At 42.8% G+C, this 17,840-nt stretch overlaps 1 protein-coding gene across 3 annotated transcripts in view; it reads left to right on the top strand.

Annotated features, from left to right (window-relative positions):
- Window positions 1-17,840, top strand: part of nlk2 (nemo-like kinase, type 2) — a 148,318-nt gene that overhangs the window by 13,521 nt on the left and 116,957 nt on the right. For all 3 annotated transcript variants that reach the window (XM_038693655.1, XM_038693653.1, XM_038693654.1), the window contains exons 2-3: window positions 1,910-2,039; window positions 2,407-2,462. In XM_038693655.1, the coding sequence (XP_038549583.1) occupies window positions 1,910-2,039; window positions 2,407-2,462 (186 nt within the window). The remainder of the gene's footprint in view (window positions 1-1,909; window positions 2,040-2,406; window positions 2,463-17,840) is intronic.

Here is a 17,840-nt window from a genome sequence, read left to right as displayed (position 1 = left end):
ACAGCCGCACCGGCAGAGGTCGAGAGTATGCAACTCGGCCGGCTCACGCGCGGACGCGCTTACAAGTGCGAGGGCCCGCCCAACGCTGCTTGCAGCTTTAATTAAATGTTGTTTCTAGAGCAGCAACTAAGTCACCATGTAAACTCAGTATTTCACAGAAGCACAATGCAAGTTCCACAGAGAGATATAAAATAACAGTAATTATGCTCATTTTCAGGTTCATCATTTTATTTAAGTGTTGTAGCAGAACAGGTTTACATGGTTTCATTTTCAAAAAAACACCTTATTTTTTGTCATACTGCACATTACTGCAGCTCCTCCTTTCATCCTCTGTGTTGAACGCTCCGTTTTAGCTACTGAGTGATGCATCTCACTTCTGAAAGAGCTTTGTTGGGAGTTGCACATGCACAGTACCTAGTTAAGGACTACTAGCCAATCAGAAGCAGAGTAGGGCATGTCTTGACAAGCTGGTACTCACTGCTTCGGTTCAGCTTTAGCTTTGCAACCAAGACCTAAGAGTTTCAGAGTAATGAGTTGTTAATCTCTAACACATTGATCTTTCATATGTAACATTTTAACTGTGCATTGTCTGTACATCACAGCAACTGCTTTATGTCCACTGACTGTCTAACGTTAGGGACGGTCTAACGTTAGGGACGGGAGCGTGGGGATGAGGGGAGGCAGCAGGTGGACATCTTGTCACTGTACCTGCGCTGCAGCTCAGTGTGTTTTTCCACCGGTGTTGTTGAGTGCATGCCTGATTAGCCGCTGTGCTTATGATGCGTGTTACCATGTGATGCAACAGGCAGTTCAGAGCGGTGTTTTCTTTAGGAGATGGGAACTCCCTTTGGGCTGGACTTTGGGCTTTTTCACTTAGCAAATCTATTACATGCACAAAAAAGAAATATAACTCAATAAAGCAGCGGGGAAAAGGCAAAAAGCATAATACCACCTCTTTAATAGTAATGATAATACTAATAATAGGGCTAATAATAACTAGACCTGTAAGCAAGGATCAACAGGGTTCAAGCCCCGGAGACCATCCAAGTGACCCAAATTTTGTGCTAATCAGACAGACCTCTTTGCTATGACATCATTTCCTGTTTTAATCTTGACTTACAGTAAATTGTTTCTTTTAAAAAAACACCTAGTGGCTGATTGGCACCAAATTATGTGCAGAGCCGGGAAAGCAGGGAGAGTACTGGTCCAAGTTTCATGTTAATTGTACAAGTTCTATGTGGAAATATGACGCCACTTCTTGTTTTGACCTTAACCTACAGGGAGTTGTTCCTTTTGAACATTTTTTGATTGAACTTTTGATCACTAGGGTCCATTGATTCTGTGTGCAAAGATTCGTGCAGGTCGATCTCTTTAAAAAAAGTAGATTTCACACATTTTGTGATTTTGCAAAAAAGAATAGGAATGTCCTATAGCCTGAGATGCAGCTAAGTTCAGGATATACACGTGCATAGAATGTGAATGGGCTGTAACCTCATTGAGAACCATAGTGGTTCAAAGGAAAAGGTCTGTCGCAATGGATAAGACACATGCCTTTGGTGTGAGAGACCGGGGTTCAATCCCACACTGTAACCCATCCACCATTGTGTCCCTGAGCAAGATACTTAACCCCTAGTTGCTTTTATCTAGATAAAAGTGTCAGCTAAATGAATAAATGTAAATGTAATACAGGTTTGAATACAAAGATTAGGAATCAGCCTCTGGAGACCCTGAGTGCACATACCTGGCCAGTAGTCACTGACTTACTTAGTGTGAACCAAAACGTTGATTCATAGGTGTCTGAAAAACTGTTACATTTTATTATCAGAGTTATTGTATAATCTTAAAATAAACAATATGAAAGTGCAAACTCGTGCCTCTTAGTAATACTGTGTTTGTCCTCTTCTCCCAGGTCAGTGACAGACCCCAGAGATGGAAAGCGGGTTGCCCTCAAAAAAATGCCCAATGTCTTCCAAAATCTTGTTTCTTGCAAGAGGGTATTTCGGGAGCTTAAGATGCTATGTTTCTTCAAACATGAAAATGTAAGTACAAACAATGCTAAAATCTTTCATCTACAAACACACCTTAGACCCCCTTTCCAGCTGCTATTCTGAGTTCTGGATCCTGAGCTAGGTGTGAATGCCAGCTGCCCATCAAATGGCTACAGACAAGCCCTTGAAAAATAAGTAGATTTCAGAAGTGTCACGTCAGGAGAGTCTCAAAGGACAGCTACAACAAGCAAGACGAGGGTCACAGTATTGACAAGTGTAGCAGTGCGTTTTAATACCAAGTCTAAAAGGTTCTGTAATCAGCCGTAATTACTCAGAAAATCTCAGGATACAGATACCTGGTATTAAGATTGAAATGTAAAAAGAAACCCCCATACCTTGGCTTTAATTCTCTCCTCAGGTGCTCTCTGCTCTGGACATACTGCAGCCTCCACACATCGATTACTTTGAAGAAATGTATCCTTTACCATTAATTGTTTCAAAGAAGGATTCAGGTTTTTTTTAATTGATATGTTGTACAGAAATTCTAAAGAGCATGGCTTGTGTTCATGCAAATGGAACAGCTGTGTCGTGATTCATCAGTGTTATAAAAGATTTCTTTCAGCTGTATCTTTATTGGTTACAGGTTTTATTAAAGCCAATTCAGACCAAATATTTGCGATTAGTCTAAGGCAAATTAAACATCAAACATGTCATGCTACAGCTACTTTGCTGCTTGATACAAAAGGAAAGCTCCCAAGGTTCTAATTTTCCATGACTTCCATGAAAAGTTTGTCAGACTATTCATAATTTAATAGTAGATAGTGTTTGATCAGTTCCCAGTGTGCTCGGGTGAAGCGGTGCACCCCATCAGTTTATCAAACATCCACAGCAGGTCCCGCTAGTCACCTGCCACAACCTGAAAGTGAGCACTGCCTTTTTGGGTTGTTTGATAAATTCATTACCCGAGCACATAGCGAGGTGATGGCTATGCATGCAGAGTCTGTGTGTCACCTGCCTGTGACCATGCACACCATGTGGCTACTGTCCCAGATAATGCTCTGCTAGAGGCAGGCGTCAAGTTACTTGAGGTGGCAGAGGGCTTTTGTTAGAAGAGGACAGACTTTTAAGGGACCCAAATGAGGAAAATTCTGATTGTTCAACAACAACAACAGTTTGTGATTTGGCTTTCTGGAACCAGCGGCACATACCTGTCAATACCAACGTTCCTGGCTCAGATCTGACCCCCCTTTACGGCTCCATGACTTTCATTTAGCGCAGCAAGCCTGCGTATTGGCGCTACACTACCGGAAAATAATGCAGTGTGAAAGCAGCTATAGTTGCACCCTTCACCGAGTACACACAGTTATAGTTAGGTATTTTATCTAGCTTAACCTTGCCATCAGAAAGCCCTTTCCTTTACACAGTGCACAGCCAAGTTGCAACATCAAACACTGAAAATATTCTACACATAGCATACACTTGAACTAACTTTGCTTCTCCTGAAGCTCATACAGCCCCACATCAAACTCAAACCCAAATATCCCTTTAACTACCAAAGAGGGGAGTGATGTCGTTGTCCCTCCTGCTGTTTTCATTTGGATATGTATTGATAATGTTGACGCAGGACTTTAAAAAGGAAGCAGTCTGCGTACTGGAAGTCATTTCTGTCAAATCTGTCTTACCTCTGTGATCCTCTTTTTGTGTTGGAGCTTTTTGGGGCTATTCCAACCTGACACACGCACACACACACATAAACTGTGGGGGGTGGAAAGTGACAAGACGCACATACGTATTTTGGATTTCTATTTATTATTATTATTAAAAGCCCCATGTGGTAACGGTGTTCTCTTGCTTTTGGCAGCTGAAGCCTTGGTTAAGAGTTACGCATGTACAGTTGCAGGATGCGCACACAGGCATACATACACATACATACAATTTTTATTTCGATGCACACGTGTTATGAGTCACACATGTGCATAGAAATAAAAATGGTATCAATAGGTGCATTCAAGATGACTGTAGCTGACTTTCGAAGACTTGATAGTGAAATGTGAGCTGTGGGCTCAGGGCTGGGTGGGATAGAAAAATACTACCATCAAGTCAGGCACAGGCTCTGAACAAAGGGTGATCTCGTGGCATTAGCTTTTTTTGTTGCAAACGAAATCGATATGTTTGAAATCCTGTTATTTTGCATGATGAATACAGTGAACAGCAAAGGTGTTTCCTTCAATATGTTAGACTGATTTGCAAAACCTATACACACTGTTTACTGACCCCAAAATATGTTGTTGTAAAATATTTTCAGGCCAGACACAAGTTCGGTTTTTACACATAAAAATTAAGGCTTATGAAAACATTTAGAGCAGTGGGTTATGGTGTATTGGGGAAAAGTCACACATGCCTGCAGATACCATTATTTATTTGTGTATTTATTGAGAACCAGACTTGAAAATATATATAATTTTTAAAATTTAAATTTCTATCTACAATGGTTACACCACTGTCTTATGAATGTGGTGTAGGTAATGTGCGTTTCATTTAGGTGTTACATTAACATGATCGCATTACACTTTGTACAAACGTATACACCGCACGCGTATAAGGTTCCATGAGTAGGTCTGCATATTGTAAGTTGTTGTGAAGAAGTGAAGATTACTTTTGGAACAGAACTGAACTGACAGACTAATGGCCTTTTTCCATTACCAGCACCAGCTCGACTCGACTCGACTCAGTTTTGGCCGTGCTCTGTTTTCCATTGCAGACACAGTACCCAGAGATAGTACGTAGCTTGTCGTCATAGCGACGCTACACACAACTGCCGCGACGTAATGTTCAGTGCGACACACACACCAGCGATCCACACAGCTTTCTCTTTTTTAAGTTAAAACGTTTCAATATTCCTCAGAATGTAAAGACAGATAAGCGGTATGAAAACCTTCCAGCTGTGTTTTCCTCTGCCGTTGTTGCTGCAGCGGTCTGTGTGACGGCGGGAGCAGAGGGCTCCGTGAGCGGGTTGGCGCAGTCTCCGCCACTTGCGGAGCTCCTCAAGTCCGAAAATATTCAAGCACATTTTTGTTCCACCATCACTTCTTGTAAAACTGTCAATATTTGAAATCTACACAGCTGATTTCTCACCTCAAAACTTCTCAGAAGTGGATTTAGTGATGAAATTCCATATGAAAACTGTAAAATATAAACCTTTCTGTTGCTGGCCTCTGTCTGGTGCAGCAATGATGATGCAGTGAATAGTGACGATTCTCTGTTTTAGTATTGCTTCAGCTCGCTTGGAATCTCAATGGAGGTGATACAAAAACAAGTACCTGGAAGCAGGTACAGGTACAACTTTTCCACAATGGAAAACCAAAGAAAGGCGAGGCGAGGAAAGCTGGTACCATCAGTGCAAAAGGGGCTTAAGGACCTATTTTCAATTCAATTCAATTCAATTTTATTTATATAGCGCCAAATCACAACAACAGTTATCTCACAGCGCTTTTCATAAAAGAGCAGGTCTAGACCGTACTCTGTAATGATATTTACAGAAGCCCAACAGTTCCCACCAGCAAGCACTAGGCGACAGAGGCAAGGAAAAACTTCCTTTTAAGAGGCAGAAACCTCGACCGGTTGGGGTGAAGGAGAGAGAGAGGGAGAGAGAGAGAGAGAAAAAGAGAGGGAGAGAGTGTTTCATTTCCCTAATTTGTGCCTCCTCGATCCATGAGCCTGTGACCCAAAAATCGGTCTCAGCACGCCATCTTGAAGAACATCTCAATTCTTAAAATGCACCTTGAGGATCGTGGAGGCTTGCTGGAATTTCCTTGGGAGATCGAGGAGGCTGCTATAAGCAGGATACACCGGTGTATCCTTTGCAGAAGTCTTTTCTGGATCTGTGACGTTTTAAAGAGGCATGACATGCAGCTGGACCAACCTATGGCTGGAGCAGGAATCTACTTTGTTCCTGTTGTATTAGTTTTTTAAAATCATAAAATGCGCGGTCAAACTCCCTGCCTTCACCGTTTGTGTAGTGCCCCATAAAGCGCTGCTCTAACTGATTTCCTTAATGTCATTTCATTTTGATATCACTGATGTTTTTATTGTGGAATGTGATGTGTGGATGGGCAGTAGGATCGTAAAAATGAACACTGTGAGTAAAGCAAGTGCAAACAGCTGCTGACGTCACATTATTAGGCTGTAATATCAACCAGAGCATTCAGCAATAATATAGTCTGCACAGGTCATTCCAACAGTAGAGTCCTGTGGTGACAGTTTTAATTGGGACTATATGAATCAGAATCAGCTTTATTGCCAGGTATGTGTACACATAATGAGGAATTTCACTCTACATTTCTCACGATGTGCTTACTCATACAAAAATACAAAATCACAATAATAAAAATAAACTAAAAGTCAGACACAGACTTCAGTGTAGACAACACAAATATACACACTATGAACAAAAACAATATAGACAGATTGACAAATAGTGCAGTGAGCAGAGTGCAAAGGATGCAGGAGTATGTACATGTCGGAGGTGGATGTGATATACAGGTACATATACATGCAGGGCCGTGCAGAGACCTTTGGAGGGGCAGGTGCTGAAAGCATAAAAGGGGCACATGAAACAATGATTTAAAAAGTGCTGTTTTCAAAAAATTGATATAGCAATATTTTGTAAAGTATTCCTTGCTTGATACGCGTATAGATACGGATGCCTCTCTCAGCAATTGCTGTGATGCAGTTTTGAACAAGAAATTTAGTACCGAAAAGACATTTTAAGTTCAAAAGTTAAAGAATATTTTCTTTGCACCTATTAATAATAACTATGGGATTAGAAACTGAAGTGTCTTAAGTTGTCCAAACCTTAAGGTTTTTCCTTCTCTGTTATACAGAATAATAAAAAACACCTGTTATAGTAAAACTTGCGTATGACATGATCATTACTCATTTTTTAGTAATATGTATCTTATTGTGAGATTGCAGGAAATTTCCAGCTCTAGCTTTAAAACATTGTTGGCGGACATAACTTACGGGGAACAGTTGCTTTTCAGGGGGGTTGCTGGGGATGTTCATACTGCGGTTGTTGCCTTTGAGGTTGTTGGTGACACTACTGGAGGTGATCTGAGACAAAAGATATTCAGACAGACAATGGAGATATATTAACTGATTAACATTTGTTATGTGACCATGACAAGATGTAAATATAGCTGACAGTGTTTGGAACTGGCTCATTGCGACTGACCTGCTGTAGTGCTGCAGCTGCTGCCAAGGCTGACTGCTACTAGAAAGTAGGAGGGAGATGCTCATAGAGGCTGCAGGTAGAGAAACTTAGATACCAGATTTAAAGTGTGGGAAATAATCTGAGAAGAAAAGATTAACATTAGTGTGTATGTGTCTGCAGTATGCAATATTGCATATAAAATGTGATCATGATTTCATATATTGCATTGTGAGTGTATATTTGGATTTTAACTGATTATATGTCTAATTGAAAATCTAAATAAAGAAACAAATACGTGTGTGTGTGTGTGTGTGTGTGTGTGTTCATTCTGTTGGCTTCTACTAAACATCACATAGTAGCATTAATCTTACCAATAAGCGGAGGAGGAGTTGTTTTGGGCAATTATAACAGCAATTTCCTGTCGGCCATGTCCCTAAAAATGTCTATGACATCGTCATTTATTGGAATGTCCTTCTCAATGGCCAATAGAAGAAGGTCGGACAATCGCTCCTCTTTGAAAAAGCTGGAAAGTTTGGTTTTCACCAGCTTCAGTTTTGAGAAGGAATGCTCCACAGTTTCTGTGGACACCAGGAGTGTGCCATATGTCTTCAGCAGCTCAGTCATGTTGGGGAAAACTAGATGTGAATTGTTTTCCTTGACCACTGAAAGAATAGATGACACAGTGACTGGTGGTGGGCACGAGTATGAAATATGGAAGACCGTCAGTTCTGTCTGCAATTTGTCTTCCTCTTCAATGTTGTAGAACTGGCACAGTTTCTTTGCAGCTTGGACTGCTGCTGTTGGAATGCTTGCTGTTTTCCAGTGCTCTGGGAATGTCAGGCAATGGAAGGCATGCAAGATTTCCCATACGGAGTTATCTCCACCTTTAAAGCATCTCTGAAGCTCTTGTATCATTGTGTCCACAAAAACGTAATACTCTAACACGGTAGTACTCCTGCAAAGATGGGAATATGGCAGCAAACTTGAACTTCTCTGGCACTTCCCTTCTCCTAGCTTGTCTGGGGACCTCAGATGGAGGGTCTAGACCCACTGATGCAGCCTTCTCCTGTAGCCTGTTGATAAATGTTCTCGAACTCTTCTTCTGTTCTGCTTTGGGCCATCCTCTATAAAACTCCATCAACAATATTGTAGGCTGCAGCAAGGTCCATGTCTTTCTGCTGCAATGCATCGGATGCAACTGCAGTCACCTGAAATATTGGACAGGTGACCTGAAATATTGGACAGGTGACCTCCGGACACAAGAAGAACTCAAAATTAATGCTTTTCAGAAGGATCATTGCGTCACCAGCAGAGGAGTCTGGGGGATTACGCTGTGTCATTCCTTCACGGAACTGCATGACAGCTGGGAGGACTTTCAGTTTTCAGTGCACTTTCTCTGCAGGCCCACCGGGTGTCTGACAGCTTCTTCAGCTCCACTGGACGCTGATCTGTGTGTTTCCTTTTCTGCATTTCAATAAATGCAGAGTGCCGTTTTGATGAGTTGGCCATAAAAGTGTAAAGTTTTTCAACTAGATTGAAAAAGTTGACAAAACAGATGTTTGACTTTGCATTAAGGCAGTGTGCCTGACAGTGCACATACAAGGCCTTTGGATTTTGCCTTAGGATTCTGGACTGCAGTCCCTTATAGGGCCCACTCATGTTTGCAGCCCCATCATAGCCTTGACCCCGGATATTGTCTATTTTCAGGTCATTTTCTTTAAATAGAGCCATCACAAGACTTTCAAGAGCATCTCCGCTTGTTGAATGCACATTACACACCTGAATGAATCGCTCTTTTATTTTCATGTTGTGTACATATCTCAGAACAAAGGAAACCTGTTCAGTGTGGGACACGTCTGTCGTTTCGTTTCAAGTATGGAAAAGATTTTGCTCTCTTGAATTTCTTCTATAATGACACGTTTTACTGATATGGCCAAAGCTTTGATTAAGTCATTCTGGGTTCTGTTCGAGATGAGCAAGACAAGAGGTCTTTTTTGGGTTCCCTGCTTCTCTATTATGGCATCAAGGTCATAATTACTAAACAACTCCACTAACTCCAAGAAATTCCCTCAATTTTGGCTTGATGAAGTCTCATTGTCTCCCCTGAAGGACATGCCCTGTCTTGTCAGGAAAAGAGTAATGGCAATCAAACGAGACAAAATCTCTCTGTTCCTCTCCCTCTCTTTGTCTTTTGCAGCTTGCAACTCAAGGTCACCCACTTCAAAAGCTGGCTCCAGTGATTTTTTTTCTTGAATGAGTTCCACCTTACAATACCACACATGTGAGCCTCTGAGGCACTGTGCTCTCTAATTTTTCCTAAAGCCTTTCTCCAGCGATTTAACCCAATGGTTTTCCAGTTTTTGTGACTCTTGTATTTTTTATCATTTAAGAAAAGACGGCAGCTGAAACAAAACATGGCATCAGTGCTAGGTGAATATTCTAGCCATGGGTTATTCTCATACTACTTCTTCTGAAATGACCGTCCCTCTACATTCTTTAGAAATGACAGTACTGGTTGGCAGGGTCCAATATTATCACACATTTGGATAAAGGCCTCATCGTTCTTTATGTTGAATTGTAGGATGTGGGCAGGGTCGGTTGGGTGTTGTAGTCCAATTAGGTTTCTGGCTTCTGTCTCCTTCTCCTGGCTTGCTTCTTCCTGCTCTCTTATTGTTGCTTGTGCCTCAATATTTCGCTCTCTCTCTCCAGCCTCTGTCTCCTGGCTTATTGCTTGTGCCTGGCTTATTGCTTGTGCCTCAATATTTCCCTCTTTCTCTCCACCCTCTGTCTCCATCTCCTCATCTGATATATCACTCGCTGTCCATCTAGGAACAAGGCACAATTTACTATTCTAGCATTAATCTATTATTTTAACCATCACTACTACTCTTGCTCTTTTTAAGTCCACCTTAAGTACTGATACAAAACATTAAACTGACACATTGCAATATAGTAATTATTATTCTTGTTGTAGTTGTTGATGTCTAAAACTGAATACCTTTTCAACATAAACAAATGGTGCATGTGTTATTCTTACCTGTTGTGCTCTTTTTTTAAACCAGCTGGATAGTGATCCACTGCCTTTTGCTGCCTCAAGCAGCTCCTTCTTTTTTTGATTGATTCTCCTTTCCTCGCGAGGCATAACACTGCAGAACACACAGAGACACAAACACCAAGGCACACTTTAAGGCACACTATGTTTTTTTGAATAAATAGGCTACTGTAATAATAATGGTTGGAATAGTTTTTAGTCAAATCACATAAAAAGGACCAGACCCCTTGATGTCTGTGAAACTTATTGTCCTCAGCTAGAACAAAATGAACGGGACACCATTAAATATTGCTGCTGTGTAGAAGCAACGTTTGCTGCCGGCTAACAGTGGTCAACTTCTACTGGCTACACACAGCAATATAAACAACAACTGTGCCTTCTGTCTTCACGTCAATCTTTTAAAATACATCCAAACAACAAGCAAACGGCTGCAAACACCACTTACCGGCGTTGACGAGGTGTCCTGATTCCTGAACGTTAGCGCTGAATCAATAAGCGTGAGCTCTTCCCGGATGAGGTCATCAGGTAGAAGGTCATGATGTGGGTCCTTTTATTTACAGCTAAATAATTATTCATTCATTTTACCAATACTTAGATTGGGCAGGCCTTTACAAAAAAAAATAATGGAAATTTTGTCTTGACAAAAGGGCACTTTGGGCATCAAAGGGCAAAGGGGCAGGTGCTCAGGCACCCATCGCACCCCCCTCTGCACGTGCCTGTATACATGCATACATGTACACAGTGCAATGAAGCATAGTGCAAAGGATGCTGGAATAAATAAGTATAAGTATTTTGTTCAGGAGTAATGACTTGGGGTAGGTGGATTTGGTATACAGTATCTACAATATGACAATATAACAGTATAAACAGCACTGAAATAGAGAATGGTGAATAAATAATAAGTTTTAGCCAGTAAACAGGTTGCTGATTAGAGGCAGAGTTGCTGGGTTATTGCACAAGAATTGTTCCTGACACTGTGAGTCAGAAATCAGCTGTTCATCAGAGTGATGGCTTGTGGGAAGAAACTGTTCCTGAGTCTGTTGGTTTTGACGTTCAGTGCTCACCTACCAGAGGGGAGAAGTTGGAACAGGCTGTGTCTGGGGTGAGATGGATCTGCAGTGATGTTTCCTGAATGGAGGGCAGGTTGGCACCGATGATATTGTCTGCAGTCCTGATGTTGTTGTAGTCTGCTCCTGTCCTTTTTGGTGGCAGATCCAAACCAGACGGTGATGGTGCAGAGGACAGACTGGATGATAGCTGCGTAGAAGTGGATCAGCAGCTCCTTAGGCAGGTTGAGCTTCCTTCCTCCTTAGGCAGGTTGAGGAAATAGTGGATCCCAGAAACCTGAAGGATTCCACAGCAGACACAGGACTGTTTAGGATGGTGGGGGGCTCCTCCTGAAGTCCACGATCATCTCAACAGTTCTGAGCGTGTTAAGCTCTAGGTTGTCCTGGTCGTACCAGAGAGCCAGCTGATCAACCTCACGTCTGTAGGCCGATGACCATTGTGTCTTCAGCAAACTTCAGGAGTTTGACAGACGGGTCTCCTGAGGTGCAGTCGTTGGTGTAGAGGGAGAAGAGCAGTGGGGAGAGCACAAACCCTTGGGGGGCGCCAGTGCTAATAGTCCGGGTGCTGGATGTAATGTTCCCCAGCCTTACCTGACTCCCATCAGTCAGGAAGTTTGTGATCCACTGACAGGTGGAGGCTGGCACAGTGAGCTGGGTGAGTTTGGTGCTGAGGGATGATGGTGTTGAACACTGAGCTGAAGTCAACGAACAGGATCCTTGCATATGTCCCTGGAGAGTCGAGGTGTTGCAGGATGTAATGCAGTCCCAAGTTGACTGCATCATCCACTGACCTGTTAGCCCTGTAGGCAAACTGCAGGGGGTCCAACAAGGGGCCTATAATATCCTTCAGGTGGGCCAGCACCAGTCTTTCAAAGGACTTCATGACTACAGTGTCAGGGCGACAGGCCTGTAGTCATTTAATCCAGAGATGGAGGGTTTTTTGGGGACCGGGGTGATTGTGGAGCGTTTGAAGCAGGAGGGAACTTCACACAGCTCCAGTGATCGGTTGAAGATCTGTGTGAAGATGGGGGCCAGCTTGCCTGCACAGATTTTCAGGCAGGATGGAGACACACCGTCAGGGCCAGGAGCCTTCCTGATCTTCTGCCTTGGGAAGAGGTGGCTGACGTCCTCTACACAGATGTGTACCCCGATTTGCCCCTGGCGGCTATTCCGCCAGTGTATGAATGAGTGTGAATGCTAGTTTCTGTTTGAGCACTTAGGCTCAGTGTATGAATGTGTATGACTGGTGAATGCAGATGTAGTGTAAAAGCGCTTTGAGTGGTCGAAAAGACTAGAAAGGCGCTATACAAGTACGGAGCATTTACATTTTACATTTACATTTACAGATCTTGAGTGCAGAGTGCAGATGAGGGGTCGGGGGGGGTGGCAGTGTGTCAGAGGGGGAAGGTGACTGTTTGAAGATTGGGTTGGAGCGGGGAGAGGTGTGACTGAGGGCTTTTCAAATCTACAATAAAAGCCATTCAGCTCGTCAGCCAGTTGTTGAATACCAGCAGTGTTTGGGGATGGTCTCCTGTAGTTAGTGAGTGTCTGCAGGCCTCTCCACACTGACGCAGGATCGCTGGCTGCAAAGCTGTTATTTAGCTTTCCAGCATAGCAGCTCTTTGCTGCTTTGACCTCCTTAGTCAGTGTGTTCCTGGCCTGGTTGTACAAGACTCTGTCCTCACTTCTGAAGGCCTCCTCTTTGGTCTGACGAAGCTGCTTGAGTTTCGCTGTGAACCAGGGTTTTGGTTGTTGTATGTGTGGAAGGTTTTAGTCGGCACACACGTGTCCTCACAAAAACTGATGTAGGATGTCACAGTGTCAGTTCGTCCAGGTCAGTGGCTGTAGCCTCAAAAACACTCCAGTCAGTGCAGTCAAAGCAGGCCTGTAAATCCAGCTTTGACTCGTTGGTCCATCTTTTCAGTCTTTACAACAGGTTTAGCAGATTTCAGTTCTGCCTGTAAATCGGGATAAGATGAACCAGACAGTGATCAGAGAGTCGTAAGGCTGCACGGGGAACAGAGCGATAGGCGTCCTTTAATGTTGTGTAGCAGTGGTCCAGTGTTAGTGTCCCTGAACTTAATATGCTGTCTGTACTTTGGGAGTTCATGGCAACAGGTTTGCTCTGTTGAAGTCCCGAGAACAATGAGCAGGGAGTCTGGATGTTTTTTCTCCACGTTAGTTATCTGGTCGGCCAGGTGTAGTAACGCCTCACTAACACAGGCCTGAGGTGGAATGGAAACAGAGACCGGGACAAACTAGGAAAACTCCCGCGGTGAATAAAAAGGTTTCCAGTTTATGAATAATCCGAAGGATCCCAAACAGAGCTGCTTCTCCTCCAACTAATAACTCCGGGAAAGTTCCGGGTTTGTTAAGGAGCGTTGGAATAGTATGAGCAGTTGAAAGTCCAATATCTAAGAGCTCTTCTCTGGTAAATGTTATCAGAGAGGGAGGGCAGAAAACAGCATTAATAAACAAAAACACAAAAAGCACTACGGAGCGTTATCCAGAGGCTGCCGTCTGCGGTGCCATCTTGCATCTATTATATATGAGATAAATGTTGTTACTGTGTCATTTCTTAAAGAAACTAATGATGAAACTCTCACCTCATCAGGCTGAGGGCTGGAATCATCTCCCAAAGGGCACACCGCAAAAAAAAAGTTACTGGATTTCTGTGTAGTGCATGACAGGCTACTGTAATCTGTGACTGTTTTAAACAGCTGCTATAATGTTTATTGCAACCTCGAGATGTTTCTACATGCCATAATGTTGACAGACATGTTTCTGGATTGTGAAGGTCTGATCCGTAGCCTTTATGTATTATTGTCGACAGCTGGTCTGATACCGATCACAGCAGCAGGCTGAAACAGTGGACAGATGATGCAGCTGTGCATGTCATCTTTAACTGACGTCGCTTTAAAATGACAGCTCCAAGGCAAGGACATCTCATTTAGTTAAATTCTGTCATTCTGTTTCCTTGACTCCTTTCTCCTCGCATCTCAGGTGGGAGGGACTAAGACGCGATGCGAAGGGCTGAGGAGGTACAAACTGAGAAATGAGAGAGGCCTAATTGTCTGTGGTGTGGACTATTTGTTCTGGGTACTGGGAAATCCTGGAATGGAATTACTGTGGATTGTTACTTTTGGACTGTTTTTGTGCTACATACAAACATTTATTCATTTAGCTGACGCTTTTATCCAAAGCGACTTACAATTACACATGTCAGAGGTCTTAATGAAACGAAATGATCCTGTGCCTCTGAGCAGGACATACAGAAACCTAATAATAATATTCATGTGCAGGTGTTTGTTTAACAGGTAACCGAGAGTCATGCTGCTCTGCACTGGGAACTGTGAGACTTTATTAGGACCAACACAGTGCACATGTATGTAGACACTTTATCAGAGGTGCTGAACATTTGTGTGGAATTGTGGTGATATTTCTGTCTGATCACAAGAGTTTTCAGTTTCTCCTTGTGTCCTCTGATGAAGAGCAGTGCGCTCGTCTCATTGAGTAGGCTACTGTCCCAGATGGACTCTGTGTCTGTCAGACGGTCTAAAGGGCGTAGCCTCAGAGATGGACTGGTAATCTGGCATGGTGGACCAGCGAACCTTACAATAACAGTTTTGTTTGCTACCCGGGCTGCAGTAGCTTCAACATCAGCTGCAGTAGCCTACCCTGCGTAGTGCAGGCACAGGCACTTGAAGGAGTAAAGGAGGCGAAACAGAGTGACAAAGTGACAGGGCAGATGGACAGTAAGAGATAGAGCAATAAGAGAGTAGAGGTGAAGTGGTTGGTAATCATGGAGTAGCGCAACCTGTAAGGAGGGAGTGTCATTTACACTGGGGACATGTAGCCACCACTTTTTGAAAGCATTAAAAATGTTCTGAAAAATAGCTTGCACCAAGAAATGTTAATTAACAAATAAAAATGCTGTGAGAAAGGTTTATTTGCACAATAAACCTGCACTGCAGTGTACATATTGAAAAAAATCTCTATATTTAAAAAGTAAAAGTAACTTAAGCTAAAAATAAAAATAAGCTACTGATTACTACATTACATTCTATTATATTTTTATATCTGAATTGTCACCTGCCACCTAAATTGTGTCCTTCCCTTTATAAAAATAAAGACATTTCCACCATAAATCGGTGCAGAAAATGTCTCCAGAATTCAAGAAAGTGTTTAATGCTCAAAATCTTCTGGGGGAGGATGCCCGAACCCCCCCTATCAAATTTTTCCTCAATAACTTTTTTTAAACTGAATTAAAATTAATTAAGCTAATTTAACATTGAGGTGAAAAGGTGCCATATGCACATTTGAAAAGATTTTAGGCTACTTCAGGCATGCCGGTGTAACCCATATGAAACATAGGGCTACTAAAACCATGTGTTGTTTAGAGGTGTAGTTCCATGTTGTCCCACCAGAGAGCGCAATACACTAGAGTGTAAACAGACTGTATTAGGATTGGTAGAGAGTGCTACATGCAGTCCTCACGTCCCTGGTAGATCTCTTCCTGAAACGTCCTGAAAACATGTGTAAGCTGTGAACAACTGCTAGTGTGAAACGCAACATAATAGTGTGAAACTTTGATTATATCCACGTATTTACACCGATAAGCTCCTTCATAAGTAGAGCATCAACTGTGAGCACGAGAGGAGCAACCTCTGTCGGGTTGTTGCTGCTTGAAACTCGGGTTGTTTTTTTTGTTATTTTGACTACCATGAGAGAAACAGACGAATCAGAGATGGCGAGCCCAGCCCAGAGGGATGGTGGATGGTTGTGAGAACAGTATGGCCAACCGAGGGACCAGCCACCGAGGACGTCGGACTAGCTTCGTTTAGACAGGATACAGATAAGAATATATTCACGCTATTAACTCTACCCGGGTAGTAGTAGACTTTATACACACACACACAAAAGGACAAGGAACTGAACTCTGAACTCAATTTCATACTACTCAACTTAAGGAGCATTGAGCTGAAGTGTCAGCTCACACGGACATTTTCTTTTATCACTGAAAGAGCTCTATTTTTTGTTTTATTTTATTTTCATTCTTGGTACATTACAGCGCTTTGTTTATTGTTTTATTACCTGAGGCAATAAAACTGTCGACTGTTCAACTCAATACTAACTCTTGTGTGAGTCACTCAAGGCAGACCACACCCCGGACCTAGGTAGATGTTAGTTGCTCTATTCTGGTATTGGTTAGCACTAGGGGGCGCTACGCCAGCTGGTAGCTGAATATACATACATGCAGACACTAAGGACTCTGGCTATGAAGGCTATTAGTGTCTTGTTGATCTTGTACATTTCCAAGCATTCCAGTATCCATGTATGTGGCATTGAGTCATAGGCTTTCTTGTAGTAAATGCTCCGTATTTGTATAGCATCTTTCTAGTCTTTTCGACCACTCAAATCTGTATTCACCATTCACTCACATTCATTCACTTAGCCTAAGTGCTCAAACAGAAACTTAACATTCACACACATTCATACACTGGCGGAACAGCCGCCAGGGGCAATTCAGGGTTCAGTATCTTGCCCCACAAGTCAATCCAGGCGGTGCACAGATTTGTCTGCCTGGTCTCTATCAACCAGTAGCTGGTTATTACTACCCATTTCCTTCTGGGCCCTGTCCATGTATTGAGCCATGTGCCTACTTATCTTAGCCGCTATGATGCCTGACAGGAGCTTCCATGTTGTGCAGAGGCAGATTATTGGCCGGTAGTTGGATGGGATTGTTCCCTTCTGGGGGTCCTTCATGATCAGGACTGTCCGTCCTTGGGTTAACCATTCTGGGTGGGTCCCATCCATCAGCAGTTGGTTCATTTGTGTTGCCAGGCGTTCATGGAGTGCAGTTAGTTTCTTCAGCCAGTAGGTGTGGATCATGTCAGGGCCTGGTGCTGTCCAGCTCTTCATACCTGCCACTCTTTCTTGGATGTCTGCCGTTGTAATGGTTACTGGATCTTGTTCTGGGAGATTGCTGTGATGTGTTCTTAGATCCACTAGCCACTGAGCATTGGTGTTGTGGGATGCCTCTTTCTCCCATATGTTCTTCCAGTACTGTTCAGTCTCAGCCCTGGGTGGATCTGATCTTGTGTTATTACCCTGCCACTGAGAGTACACTTTGGATGGTTCGGTGGAGAACATCCGGTTTATTCTCCTGGCTTCTGCTTCTCCCTTGTATCTCTTTAGGCGGGTAGCCAGAGTGGTGAGTCTAAGTGAGGGGATATTGTTACAAATGATATGTTTGCATGATTAAGGAAAGGTGTACAGAAAGAAAAGTAGATAAATTAAATGGTAAAGCAGAGTGTCCCTTTTGAGGCGGAGCATTCTGAGCTAGGATACAAACCCTCTTGTAAGAATGGTGGAAATATTCAAACCAACATATGACAAAAAGGGATCCCATGTTTTACGAAAGGCATCATTGCTTCTGTGAAGTTTACATGTCAAATAGTCATTGCAACAAATTCTAGAATAACCCTTTGCCACTGAGCTTTTGAAGGAACTTTATCTGT

This window comes from Micropterus salmoides, unplaced genomic scaffold (genome assembly GCF_014851395.1).
Source record: "Micropterus salmoides isolate LMB-PRFRI ecotype aquatic unplaced genomic scaffold, ASM1485139v1 Ms_hic_scaffold_3, whole genome shotgun sequence".
NCBI lineage: Eukaryota > Metazoa > Chordata > Actinopteri > Centrarchiformes > Centrarchidae > Micropterus > Micropterus salmoides.
The sequence above is the reverse complement of the archived record's forward strand: the minus strand, read 5'-3'. Positions and strand labels throughout refer to the sequence as shown.